Source organism: Lontra canadensis, unplaced genomic scaffold, assembly GCF_010015895.1.
Source record: "Lontra canadensis isolate GAN:19392208 unplaced genomic scaffold, GSC_riverotter_1.0 scaffold84, whole genome shotgun sequence".
Lineage (NCBI taxonomy): Eukaryota > Metazoa > Chordata > Mammalia > Carnivora > Mustelidae > Lontra > Lontra canadensis.
The window spans coordinates 2,955,881-2,967,786 of record NW_022631078.1 but is presented as its reverse complement, the minus strand read 5'-3'; the positions used below and the strand labels follow the sequence as shown (position 1 = coordinate 2,967,786).

General features: G+C 61.1%; 1 protein-coding gene across 2 annotated transcripts in view; it reads left to right on the top strand.

The window, feature by feature from the left end:
* Positions 1–1,238: 1,238 nt before the first annotated feature.
* Positions 1,239–11,906, top strand: part of TBC1D22A (TBC1 domain family member 22A) — a 289,882-nt gene continuing 279,214 nt past the window's right edge. The window contains exon 1 of one of the 2 annotated variants that reach the window (XM_032882758.1): positions 1,239–1,300. In XM_032882758.1, the coding sequence (XP_032738649.1) occupies positions 1,239–1,300 (62 nt within the window). Of the gene's footprint in view, positions 1,301–2,272; positions 2,413–11,906 lie in introns of those variants that run through there. The other variant, XM_032882759.1, reaches the window with a different exon arrangement.

The window sequence follows — 11,906 nt, the reverse complement described above, 5'->3', positions numbered from 1 at the left end:
ACCTTGGTGTCCCAGAGGTGAGTGCGCCATTCTGCTGTTCCAGGAGGGGCAGCCTCTGGGGCGGTTGGCATGGGGCCGAGGCATGCCTGTAAAGCACCTAGTGCCGAACCTCGCAAATGGCAAGAACGACGTCAGGAGGCGTCGGAAAACAGATGTAATCCGGTTTGTTTCGCCGGAGAACTGGCGGAGGTGGGCCAAGGGGCTCCCACGGGGTAAACTGCGGGCGGTCCTGAGCGACCAGCCGCTGACCGCTCGGACCCCGGTCTGCGACCAAGAGAAATCCAGGGCACGCGGCGCGGGTCACCTCGCGTCCTCTGGCGCCGTGTCCAGTCACATAAAACGAACCTAACAATAACTTCTGCAGGTGTTTGGCTGAGCCCAGTACACCCAGCTATTGTGCTGTCGCGTCCCCAGTGCACACGGCGTCTTCCTTTTTGAAAAACATTTTATTTACTGACACAGATCACAAGTAGGCCGGGGGGGGGCAGGCTCCCCGCTGAGCAGGGAGCCCAACGCGGGGCTCGATCCCAGGACCCTGAGATCCGGACCCGAGCCCCCGGCGTCCCCGCAGCCGTCTTTTCAAGGATTCGGAGCGCGGCGAGCAAGCACCGGCGCCAGAGCCCTAGCCGGGCGGAGGCCGGCAGCGGAGAAGCAGGCCCCGGCCGAGCAGGGCGCCCCGCGCGGGGCCCGACGCCAGCACCCCGGGTCCCGAGCCGAGTCCGAGGCAGCCGGCCGACCGACGGGGCCGTCCGCCGCCGCACCACCGGGGACCTCCTCCGCCCTCACGGGCTCCGGGCCGGCTCTGCGAACCCTGCCGGCCGCTCACGGCGCCGGGCTCCGCGCGCCCCCGGGCCCCGCCCCGCCGCCCCCTCCACTGCCCCCGGCGCCCCTCCCGCCGCCTCGGCCAGCAGCAGAGCACGGAGCCGGGCGTGGGCCCCCGTCAGCCCCCGTGACACTGAGCCCAGCCGCCCGGGACTCAGCCATCACGCCGCCTCCCCAGCGTCGCCCTTTAACTCTGGCAGCGTCCGCGCCGTGCGTCTGGCGCGCCTGGGACGGAGGCGGGACTTCCGGACGCGCGTAGTCACAACTTCCGGAAGGAGGCGGAAGAGCCTCTAGGCTCTAGGCTCGGGAGTCTCGGGACCGCTGAGGGGCCACCCGGGGTTCGGGAAAGGGCCGCCGGGGCCGGCCGGCCGCGCTAGGGGTGTCGGGGCCGCGGGTCTGAGGGATGAGGAGGGGCCATGGCCAGCGACGGGGCCAGGAAGCAGTTCTGGAAGCGCAGCAGCAGCAAAGTCCCGGGCAGGTGGGTGTGAGGGGGGAGGCCGGGTCGGGGTCAGGGGTCAGAGGTCAGGTGGGCGCGTAGGCCCGCTGGGCTGCGGGGGGAGTCGGGGGTCTGGGGAGCGGTGGGAGGACTGCTGGGGACGTGAGGGGCGTCGGGGGCACAGGAGGATCGAGCGCAGGGTCTGGGAGGTCGATGGCTGCACGTACGTCGAGGAAGGGAGGAGGCGGAGCGGCCGGCGCGTGTGTCCCGACACGGGCAGGCTCTCCCCCGTGCAGCTCCGGGGCTCCCTGCGGAGCCGAGAGGGGCCGGCTTGGGCCGCGGTGCGAGGAGTTCGGTGGAGTGCGGGACTGCCCGGGGCGGGCCGCGCTAGCCGGGCGGCGGCTTCTGCGAGGGGGCGTGGCGGCTCGGCCCGCTTGAATGGCCTCCTTGTCTGTGTTGCGGACGGACGGCCGCGCTCGCCTCGGGCCGAGCCAGAGGAGTCGCTCAAGTGGGTGTGAGACTCCCGGTGAATTTCCACGTGCCCCACTTTCTGGCCTCAGAGCCATCTGCTTTCTTGAGTCAGCAGCAGGGAGCAAGTGAAGAAAAGAAAAAAAAAAAAAGCAACCAGTAAAGAATGTGCTTGCAGTGGCCTGGGTGCACCCTGGGAGCTGTTGGGCTCCAAAGTCCCGATCCGCCCGTCGCTGAGCGCTGGCCGGGCGGGGAACGTGAAGACAGCGCGTGGACAGTGCCCAGGAGGAGCCCCGCGGCTGGCGAACGGGACTAGCGGGAAGCCGCCGTCAGGATTCCTAGTCACGGTTACTGTGTTTGGAAACCAGCGTCTGAATACTGGAAGTTAGGAGTCGTGGTATCCGAGTTCCTCCACGGGGAACCGTTTATAAGCCCGGCTTGTTCTTACGGGTTGCGCAGGACCCACACTGGGGGGTGCCAGAGCTGTGAACTTGGGACTCACTGTGTTCAGCCAGAAACCTCCCGTTGTCCGAGATTTGGGAGTTAGTAGCAGTGAGTTACCGGCCGCTCAGACACATGACTTCAGAGGGGATTGGCAGAGGCGGCCAGAGGTCCCGCTTCACGCCCGGGGTTGTGCGTGATGGAGGAAGAAAAGAGCTTTCTTCAAAACCCATGTCAGGGTCAAGGTGATGTGAAAATTCTGGAAGGGCGGAGGATAGGAGGTCCCAGGAGTGACAGAGACGATCGCTCCAGAACATAGACTCTGGGAGAAGCGAGCCGCGTGGCAGGAGAGCTTTTGTGTGTTGCTGTTAGGTGTTGAGGTTTTGGTTCTTCTCAGTCTAAATAAACTGATTCTTAGCCAGCTGAGCTCTAAGGATAGTCAAGCTGCAGCGTGGAGTTATCATGGTGAATAACGCTTGGACCGATCGCTGTGCCTCGTGGTAATTTGTCCTTGTGTTGGGTTCAGTAGTGTTCCCCACCCCCCCAGTCATGTCCACCTGGAAGCCTGTGACTGTGACCGTATTGGGGAATAGCACCGTGGCAGAGGTAATCAGGTTAAAATGAGGTCACACTGGGTTAGGGTGAGCGCTAGTCCAGTGACTGATGTCTTTAAAAGAAGAGGGAAATTTGGACACAGGGAGACAGACGTAGGGAAGGTGGCATGTGAAGACGGAGGCGGAGACTGGGGCCGTGTGTTCACAAGGCCAGGAAGGCCAGAGGTCCCAGGCAGCCAGTGGAAGCTAGAAGGGGCAAGGAGGGGTCGTCCCCGAAGAGTTCAGAGAGAGTATGGCCGTGCCCGCAGCTTGCTTTTGGACTCCAAGCCTTCAGAGCTACGGGAGGATCAGTTTCTTTCATGTTATGATGGGCACGGGAAGCCCACATGGTCCCCAGCTTCCGTGAGGTTCTGCGTCACCGGACACAGACTTCCGTTTCCTTCTGATTTTGGCGCTCTGCGTGTCTTAAGCATTTTTGCGAGTTACAGAGTTGGAGTGGAGGCTTGGAGAGCTGCCAGAGGCTGTCCCTGCAGAGAGCAGGGCACAGAGGAGAGGGTGGGCCTGCTGGAAAGGCCTGCCCAGCGGCCTGGGCCCCGCGCCTCCTACGGTCTGGCTCTGGCGGTGCTGCTGTTTTAGGCACCAGGAGGGGTTGCGAAGGCAGGCTCTTTCGGTCAGTAGCTCACCTTCCTGTGGCGATCACCGCATACCTAATCCTTATCTGCATGAGCACAGCGCTGGCAGAGTCCTGGCCCCATTCCTGTGGCCCTCCCGGCCCTTTCAGTGCGTCCCAGGATCGTCTCGCTCTTGGAGTGTGGATCTGAGCCTGGGGAAGCACAGCGGAGGGAGAACAGACTCACCACAGAACACAGGACTGTTAAGGGGTCTTTCATACAGCGTAGCCCTTAACAGTTAGTTCGTTAGCAATCATTCCCTCACCACACGTCCTTGTGACAATAATGGCAGGTGGTCACTGAGCTCTTACTGTTTGCCGGCACGATTCTTGGTGGCCTGCAAGTGTGGCATCTCCCTCGTGTTTGGGAGTTACAAAGCCGCACGCTGTCTTACAGCTGACACTCCCTGAGGTAGGCTCGGGTGGAGGCCCTTGCGTGATTCCTCTGAAATGCATGTGCAGAAGCACAGGAAGGCCCTTCATAACCCGAGCCCTGCCCAGTTCTGGAGCCACATCGCCCACTCCTCCTTGCTTTGAATGTTGCCCTCCGTGGTACTGCGTGACTCGCAGGTCCCCTGCTGTCCAGGCTGTGTGATACCTCTGTCAGTTTCATGCTCTCCGAGCTGCCCAGAATGTTCTATGCCCCCCTCGCCTCCCCTTTGCCTGGCTTATTTTATTTTTTTAGTTTTCAAAGTCACCTCCAGTGCACCTCCTTGTAAAGCCTTGTGTGTTTTCCTGCAGTCTGGGCCGAAGTACCGTTTGTGCATCAAACTCAGCATCGTTGGTAGGTGCTGGTTTTCTTCTGCAGACCGTGAGCTCTGCGAGTTTCGGGAGCGTGCCTTTCTGCCCTTTGCACTGTTAGTGCTGATAAATGGTGATTGGTTCAGCCCGCCTTCCGGGTTAACCTGGAGGGAGTAGTGATTTCTTTTTTTTTCTTTTTTTTTAGATTTTATTTATTTATTTGACTGACAGAGATCGCAAGTAGGCAGAGAGGCAGGCAGAGGGAGAGGGGGAGGCAGGCTCCCTCCTGAGCAGAGAGCCCGATGCGGGGCTGGATCCCAGGACCCTGAGACCATGACCTGAGCCGAAGGCAGAGGGTTTAAACCACTGAACCACCCAGGCGCCCCTGGAGGGAGTAGAGATTTGGCCAGGGTCTCACCAAGCGTGAGAGGTGGTCTTGCAGTCGCCCCCAGCCTCTGCTCACACTGGTTCTTAGGTTGTTTTCTTGGCTGGAGCTTCCTTAGAGATTCCTCTTCTGGATGAGGCAGGCTGTGTGATACGGTGGAAGCGTCTTTGACTTGGTTCTGTGGTCTGGGTTTCAGCCTTTTTTTTTCTACTAATCTCTGTGTGACTGTCACCACGTTATGTCAGCCCTGGGGCCGTGGGTGTCTGCCAGGGTGACCGGATGAAGCTGGCTTTGTCCTGAGCGGCGGGGACTTCCGGGCGCATATTTATTTGGTCGAGTCTAGTTCTCTTGGATGAGCGTGAGAGAAAGCCTCTTGGAGCAGCTTTGAGAATTTGAAAATTTTATTCATTCGGTAGCTGCTTGTTTTACCCACACTCAGTGCCCAGAACAGTTCCAGAGATACACCAGTGAACAGACAGAGAGAACCAGTGCTCTCACAGAGCTTGCAGTGGGGCGGGAAGGGCAGAGAAGAAAGACCGCGGCTCCGTTAAGAAGAGATCACCCGTGAGAAGGGGGAGCTGTCATCCTGGGATGGAAGCCTCAGACAGAGCCTCGGGATGGCCGGGCCGGAGGCACGTGGCGTGGGCGGGGTTCCTGCTGCTCCGATGGCCAGAGCAGGCCTCCCAGAAGAGGCGCCACTTGAGCAAGCCCCCCGGTGTGGTTCCGCCGTGGATGTGGCAGCTCGGCCCTTCCCGCTGGAGGCGGTGTGGCTGGCGGGCCTCGGAAGGGTGACATTTGTGAGTGGGATGGCGGCAAGAAGGGCCCAGATCAGATCCGGCGAGGCTGCGGGTGCTTGGGGTAGAGCCGGAGCAGGGCCAGCTCACGGGGTTGGGAGAGCGCTTTCAGCTTCCGGCGGGCACAGCCCGAGGCGTCTCTGAGCCGGTGAGACGTCCGCTGCACGGCCTGACCAGGCCGCAGTCGCTCATCGGCGGAGGGGAGGCCGTTCGTGCGTTCAGGACATACTGCGGGCGCCAGGTCCCGTGCTGCAGGCTGAGCTGAGAAGTGTGGCTCTCGGGGGGCGCGGGGCCGAGGAGACACAAGCACGTCTGTATGTGCTTCGAAGGTCAGCACCCGGGGTGCGGGCCGAGGCACAGGACCCCGCGGCAGTGGGAGGCCGCGCCCTTCCAGCAGAGGTCAGGCCTGACCCCAGCCCTGGAGATGCGGAGGGGCAGCCCGTGGAGCGGCGGAGATGCGGGGTGGGCGTCAGAGCGCGCCTGGCGGGGGTCCCCGGGGCTGCGGAGGAGGACAGCAGCCGGGGAGCCTTGTGAGAAGACGGGTGGGAGGCGGGCAGGGCTCCGGAGGCCACGGAAAAGAGCCGTGAGAAAGCACTGAAGGGCGGCGCTCGGTCCTGTTCATGGTCCTTGAGGAGAGGGTGGATGGCGGAGGGGGGTTGGCTCTGCCCTCCGGCCGCGGCTGGAGCGTGGATTCCCTGCGGCCCAGCATCGGCTGTTGGGGGTTGAGGTGACCCGCAGCGTTCTGGCCAGAGGGATGGGGTGTGGTTGCAGAGTCGCGCTCCCCAAAGAGGTCCATGTCCTTATCCCTGGGGCCTAGAACAAGGTCACCTGGCAAAGGAGAGTGAATGTCTGCGGAACCTGAGATGTTAACTTGTCCTGCGTGACCTGGTGGGTTCAGCGGAATGAGCGCAGACAAGTGGTCAGGATCTACAGCAGCCGCACGCTGGTCGGCCGCTGCCGGCTCTGGAAACGGAGCAAGGGACCCTGAGCCCTGGGGGGTGTGGTGGCCTCCGGCCGCGGGAGTGGCCTTCTGCCTAAAGCCAATGGGGACCTTGGTCCTACAACAGCAGGAAACCGAATTCTGCCAACAGCCCGTGGGAGTAGGAAGTGGACTTCCCTAGTGCCTCTGTAAATGAGTGCAGTGGCCACACCTGGACTTTAGCCCCCTGAGACCTTTGGACTTCTGACCTCCAGACTTTAAGATGATAAATGTGTGTGTTTGTACCGCTGTATGTGGCAGATCGTTAACAGTAGCCGCAAAAAACCCTTGGGGCGGAGGAGGGTGGTCGGAGAAGAGGGCGGGGCGGGGGGGGCCGTCGGATGGGAAGGGTTGTGGGTGGCCTTCCACACCCAGCCCTGCAGAGTCCCCCTTGATGTGGACCCGGTACCTGCATCTGTCTTCCCTGGTGGGCCCCCCCGCCCCACCTCTGCACAGTGCAGTTCGTCCTGAAGGGCGGGAGCAAAGCTGGAAGGGCTCGGCCCATAGCTTGTGTCTTCTTGGGCCCACGAACTAGGCGGAGGCCCTGCCTCTTCTCTCGGAAGCCCGGAGCTGCTGCCCTGACCAGCTGCTGCCCTGACCAGCTCGCTCTTGTCTTTAGAGACCTGTTTATTTCCTTGCTTGTATTTTTCAGGTGGCTGTTTGGACGGAGTGCATGTTTATTCCTCTTTTCCCGGGTTGTGAGGAGCTGGGGAGTCTCGGGGGGTTGTGTGTCCTGCGCGGGCGGGTCTCTTCTGGGCTCCGTCTGTGAGTGGAGATGGTCTTACCACGGGGGCACGGCGCTGTGTACACAGTTCCTTTTGCTTGATTGTTTCTTGTGGTCCTGTTTCATGTTATTTAAATGCCTTCTAGCTGGCCTGGAAATAATTTTGAAAAATAAATATGAGTCATGTTTTTTCTTTCTTATGTATTTGTCGAATGTAGCAAGTCAAGACTTTTATGGGTCAATTTTAAGTGTGGACAGAAATGATTAAATAAATCCCTAATGACTTCGATTAAAATTTTTAAGAGCTGAGAGCAAGAGGAAGTATTCCATTCCCCGAGGGCTGTGAAGGCACCGTCGGAGGTCGTGGGTGGGAACCAGGTGAAGTGGCTTGCCAGCCCGCTTCTGTTCTTCGGTTCCCCAGGCTGCCCTGGGCCAGCCCTGCCTGCGTGCAGCATGGAGAAGGACAGTGTGCAGTGACCCTGCCCCTCCCTGGCCTCTCTGGAAGCTCCGTCTCTAACCACTCCTCAGCTTCTCCGTGTTCGGACGCGCCCAGTGTGGAGTCTGGCCCTGCAGGCCCTTTGGGGTGCAGCATGGGTCTCCTCGGGGGGCCCGGGCCTCACATGGGATCCTGCACACAACTGGGCATGGGGATGGCCAGCCTTGGGAGCGCGGCTGCGGACAGAGGTCCTCGGCCAGAGTGTTGTGCCACAGCCCGCATGAGGCAGCGCGGGCCTTGTGACACTGCACCTGCATGGCTGCTTCTCTCCTGCCAGCTCCTGCCGCCTAGCGCGCCATCGGCCCTCCCTGTGGCCAGGGTTTGCCGACCGGGGAGCCTGGGCTGCAGGCGGGTAGCAGAGCTCCCTGGGCTCAGCCCTCGTCCAGCTCCTCAGACCTAGAGGGTGGGGAACCTGGTTCCCATGTGCTTGGATTTGCACAGTCTGGGGTTCCTTCAGGAGGAGAGGGACAGCTTCTTCTGGCTTCGCCCTGATGTTCCCTCCACAGACCAGAGGCAGAGGGGTCTGGAGGCCCAGAGGGAATGGGGCAGCCTGGGTTCTTCCCATTTTTGGGGCCCTGGACTTGGGGGACTTTCATTTTGAGTATCCCTTGTCTTTCTGTTCCCCCATTCTGAAGTGCCGTTTCCTCTTTTCTGGGGGTTAACATGGAAATTGCAGCCCGAGTGCCGAGGGTCGCAGAGGTGCCCGTAGCCATCAGTGGTTAGAACAGTGTGGGCTGTCTGCGGTCGCCTAAATTAAGGGCTGCAGATGCTGCCGCCGCCGCTCGCACAGCCGGCCTGGGAGCACGCGCACCAGGCCCCGTGGCAGTCCTGCCCACGTGTGTTCCTCCCCGCGTGGAGGGTGCCGCCACGGTTGCGTGTGCCCTGCCCTGTTGCTCCCGAGCGAGGGAGCTGCCTCTGAGTCTGGGCGCGTGCCAGCTCGGGGCCGAACATTTCTGGACCCTGACGGCATTAGCTCTGTTCCCTGGGCCCTTATGGGTGTTTCTGCCCGTCCTGGGGTCCATCTTCCGAGAGTCTGGAGTCCGCCGGCGCCGTGGAGGAGCCGTCCTGGCCTGGTGTGCGCCCGTGCCCCGCGGGCATGTCCGTCATCTGCCGGCCTCCTTCTCGCACAGCCTGTGCACTTGAGCTTGGCCATGCTGCTGGTGGCCAACCCCCCTCGGTACGGTTCTTACACGGGCCGCGGAGCAGCTCTCCACTTGCTCCCGCACACACCTTGCTCCAGATTTGAAAGGACCCTTCTTTCAGCAAACATTTGTCCTAAACTGGAAGACAGAATAAGGCTTGCTGCCCTAAGGCTTATGCCTGCGGAGACAAACAGCGCTCGGTCCCTGTCCTCTGGATGAGCTCCTGATCCTTCATGGAAAGCCCTCCGCAGGGTGGCTGGGATGTCACAGGGCGTTGGGCATGATGTGTGTGCAGAGCAGGGTGAACGGCAGGGTCTTGGAAAGGGGACGGGTCCCTCGGTGCCACTGTGGACATTGGAGACGGGGGACGGCCCTTTCAAGGGTACCGATGCACCTGCTTCTCTTGTTTTCCGGCAACTCTGTTTGCAGGTGGTGAAGCCAGCCAGCCGGTGGGACCATGCGCTGTGCTGTTGGGGTGGGGCCCTGAAAGGAGTGTTGGGGCACTCTGCTTCCAGAATTCAGGCCGGCTCTGGGAGAGAAGAGCCTTATGTCTTTGTGACGGTATTTTCCTCCTTTCAGGGCGCTGGGCTGTCGGATCGGGTGGAGGGGGAGCCACCTCTTCCGTTCGGAGTGAGCCCGCCTCCGCCCACAGCAGCCGCCCCGCCCTGCGAGCCCGTCGCGCTGAGGGTCCTGCTTCGACCCCGGCTGCTGTGCTGTGTGTGGAACTGCCTGGGAGGATGGTGGCTTTGGGCCCCATTTTGTTTTGTCTCTCGGATCAGTTTTCTGCTCCCAGACCAGTCACGAGAGCCATCGTGGCATTTTTCGTCTCAACCAAACATGGCTTCATGGATGCCCCTGATTCTCAGCGGCTCTGCGAGGTTGGGTCGGGCAAGGGAGATGCAGGAGCTGGTCAGAGGGCGCTCTCCTGTCTTTCCTGTGGAACTTAACTCCTTCACATGTAAAAGGTTCAGTCATTCAGATATTTGTGTAACAAAGGAGGCATTTATTGGATACCTTCTGTGTGCCCACCAGGTCCTACAGTTGCTGGCCTGGACCCCCCGCAGGGCAGCCTGGGGCAGCGTGGGCGAGAGGAGGGAGATGCTGGTGGAGGGCAGAGGTGACCTCAAACCGGACCTTGAAGGACCTCCCGTTCCTATAGGTCTGTGCTGGGCTGTGGGGGTGTTCTGTACCCAGCTGAGGAAAAGGTGACCGGGAGAGAGAAGACCGGTGCCAGCAGGGATGCCCGCAGGGACCGACTGATGAGGTTGGGCCGTCAGACTGCGGGGAGTGGGGGGCTGGGGCTTGGGGGGCTGGAGGCCAGCGCTGGCTCCAAGCAAGGGTGGTGGTGTGGGGAGGGGCGGGAGAGGAATAGGGAAGATTCCACTTGTTCCCCAAGGGCAGTAGGAAGACCTTGCAGACTTTGAGCTGGAGAGTGAAGCTGTCCCTGGACTGCAGAGCTGAGACCAGAACCCGAGGCAGCAGTGCGAGACGTTGACGGAGGGGACGGTGGAGATGTGGGAAATGGTTCAGGGTTTCAGAGGACCTGGAGATTGGCCGAATGTGGATGGTATGCTTCAGGGAGGAGGGAAGGGGGGCCCTCGGGTTCTTGGATTGCTGTTCGTGGAGATTAGGCAATGGAAGGGGTTGGTGACCTGGTCAGAAGGAGAGACTGAGCCCCGAGCCGGGGTGATGGGGACAGCAGGTGGGTTTTTGATGCCACAGACACGGGCAGCCCCAGGAGCCCCAGGAGCAGCTGGTGGCAGAGGGTGTGAAGGAGCAGGAGGCTGGGGGCGCTTGTCAGTCTTCCTGCCTGATCTGTGGGGTCGTCCTGGAGCTGGACACTGTGAGAAGTGGGCGTGAGGTGTGGCCCCTGGGGCAGAGCTGCCTTCTGTCCGGCCCCGTTAATGCGAGGTGGGGAGGGTGTGGCTGAGTTGGCAGCGGTGCCCGAGGCAGCCCTTAGAGAACCCTTTACCGGGAGGTGGGCAGGAGCATCAGGAGAGAGTGTGGTTCCCCATAAAGTGGGAAGAAGGCAGGGTTGGGTCCTCAGCTGTGGGGAGTGGAGGTCAGGAAGGTGCAGCAGTCTCAGAAGCCTCCGGACTGGCCTGGCAGGAAAGGGGGTGCGGTGGCATGGGGTCGGAGAGCGAGGTCAGAAGGGCCGGGTGCGGTGTGTCTGGAGGCCAGATGAGGGCAGGGGATTGAGGGGGATGGGACTTGGGGGTGGCCGGCCACCACGCTGTGTACTTTTCTTGCTAATTCCCAAGCTTGCTTTCTTCTTACTCTCACCTTCTGTTTTCCATAACACGTACCTATCGCTCTTGTTTGGGTTGGGGTCTGGCAGGCGTGGAACGTTGTGAGTTTCGGGCGCGTAGCGTGATGATTTGGTGTGTGTGTCCTGAGATGGTCACCAAGCCTGTCCTTAACCTCCGTCACCACACACGGTTCGGATCGCTTCTCTCTCAGCCGTCGTCAAGCCTGTGACACAGCATTGCCAGCTGCAGGCACCGTGCGCACACATCACTTTCCCAGGACTTGTTTAAGTTGGTGCCTCCTGCCCGTCTTCACCCGGTTTGCCTCCCCCTCCCCCACTGGACAGCCACCAGCCTGTCTCCTGTCCCTGTGCGTTCACACGGTGCTCTTCTGCTGTGAAGGAATGCTTGACCTAAACGTGCTCATTTCCAAGATCTATTTCAGGAGACACCCGTGGGGCACCTTGCCGATCGACCCAGCGATTACCTGAGCCTCTGCTGGGTTCTGGGGGCCCCAAGGAGCGTGACAGGAGGCAAGTCCCATCCCTTTTGTGGGGAGCTCATGGCCCCGTGGGGGCACTAGACGGCCGAGAGCATGTGGGACAGGCCTGGCGTCCCTGCCGGGCGGGGTGGCACAGCTGTCTTTGCTGTGACGGCTCGAGAGACTCTGACCCAGGTCCTAGTGTCACCTGCTCCTGCAGTTGCTTCCACGGGCTGAGAGTTCCAGACCCTGCTGTGGGCCGAGGGACGTTGCAGTTGTTTGCTGTGGTGATAATGGTGTTTCGTCTATTTTCCTCTGAAGCCCTCCAAAGTTAATTTCCTTGGAAAACTTACTTCTCCTGAATATTTGATAAACCCGGGGAACGTTGCGGTGTGTTCGAGCGAGGCTGATGGTAAGTCAGTCGCTGACTGAGTTCCTGTTGCAGAGAAGTGCCGTCGAGCACAGAGGGGGTGCGGCGCAGTCTCGGGACCCTGCCCAGGAGGCTGCCGGCCGCAGCGGGGCTCCCG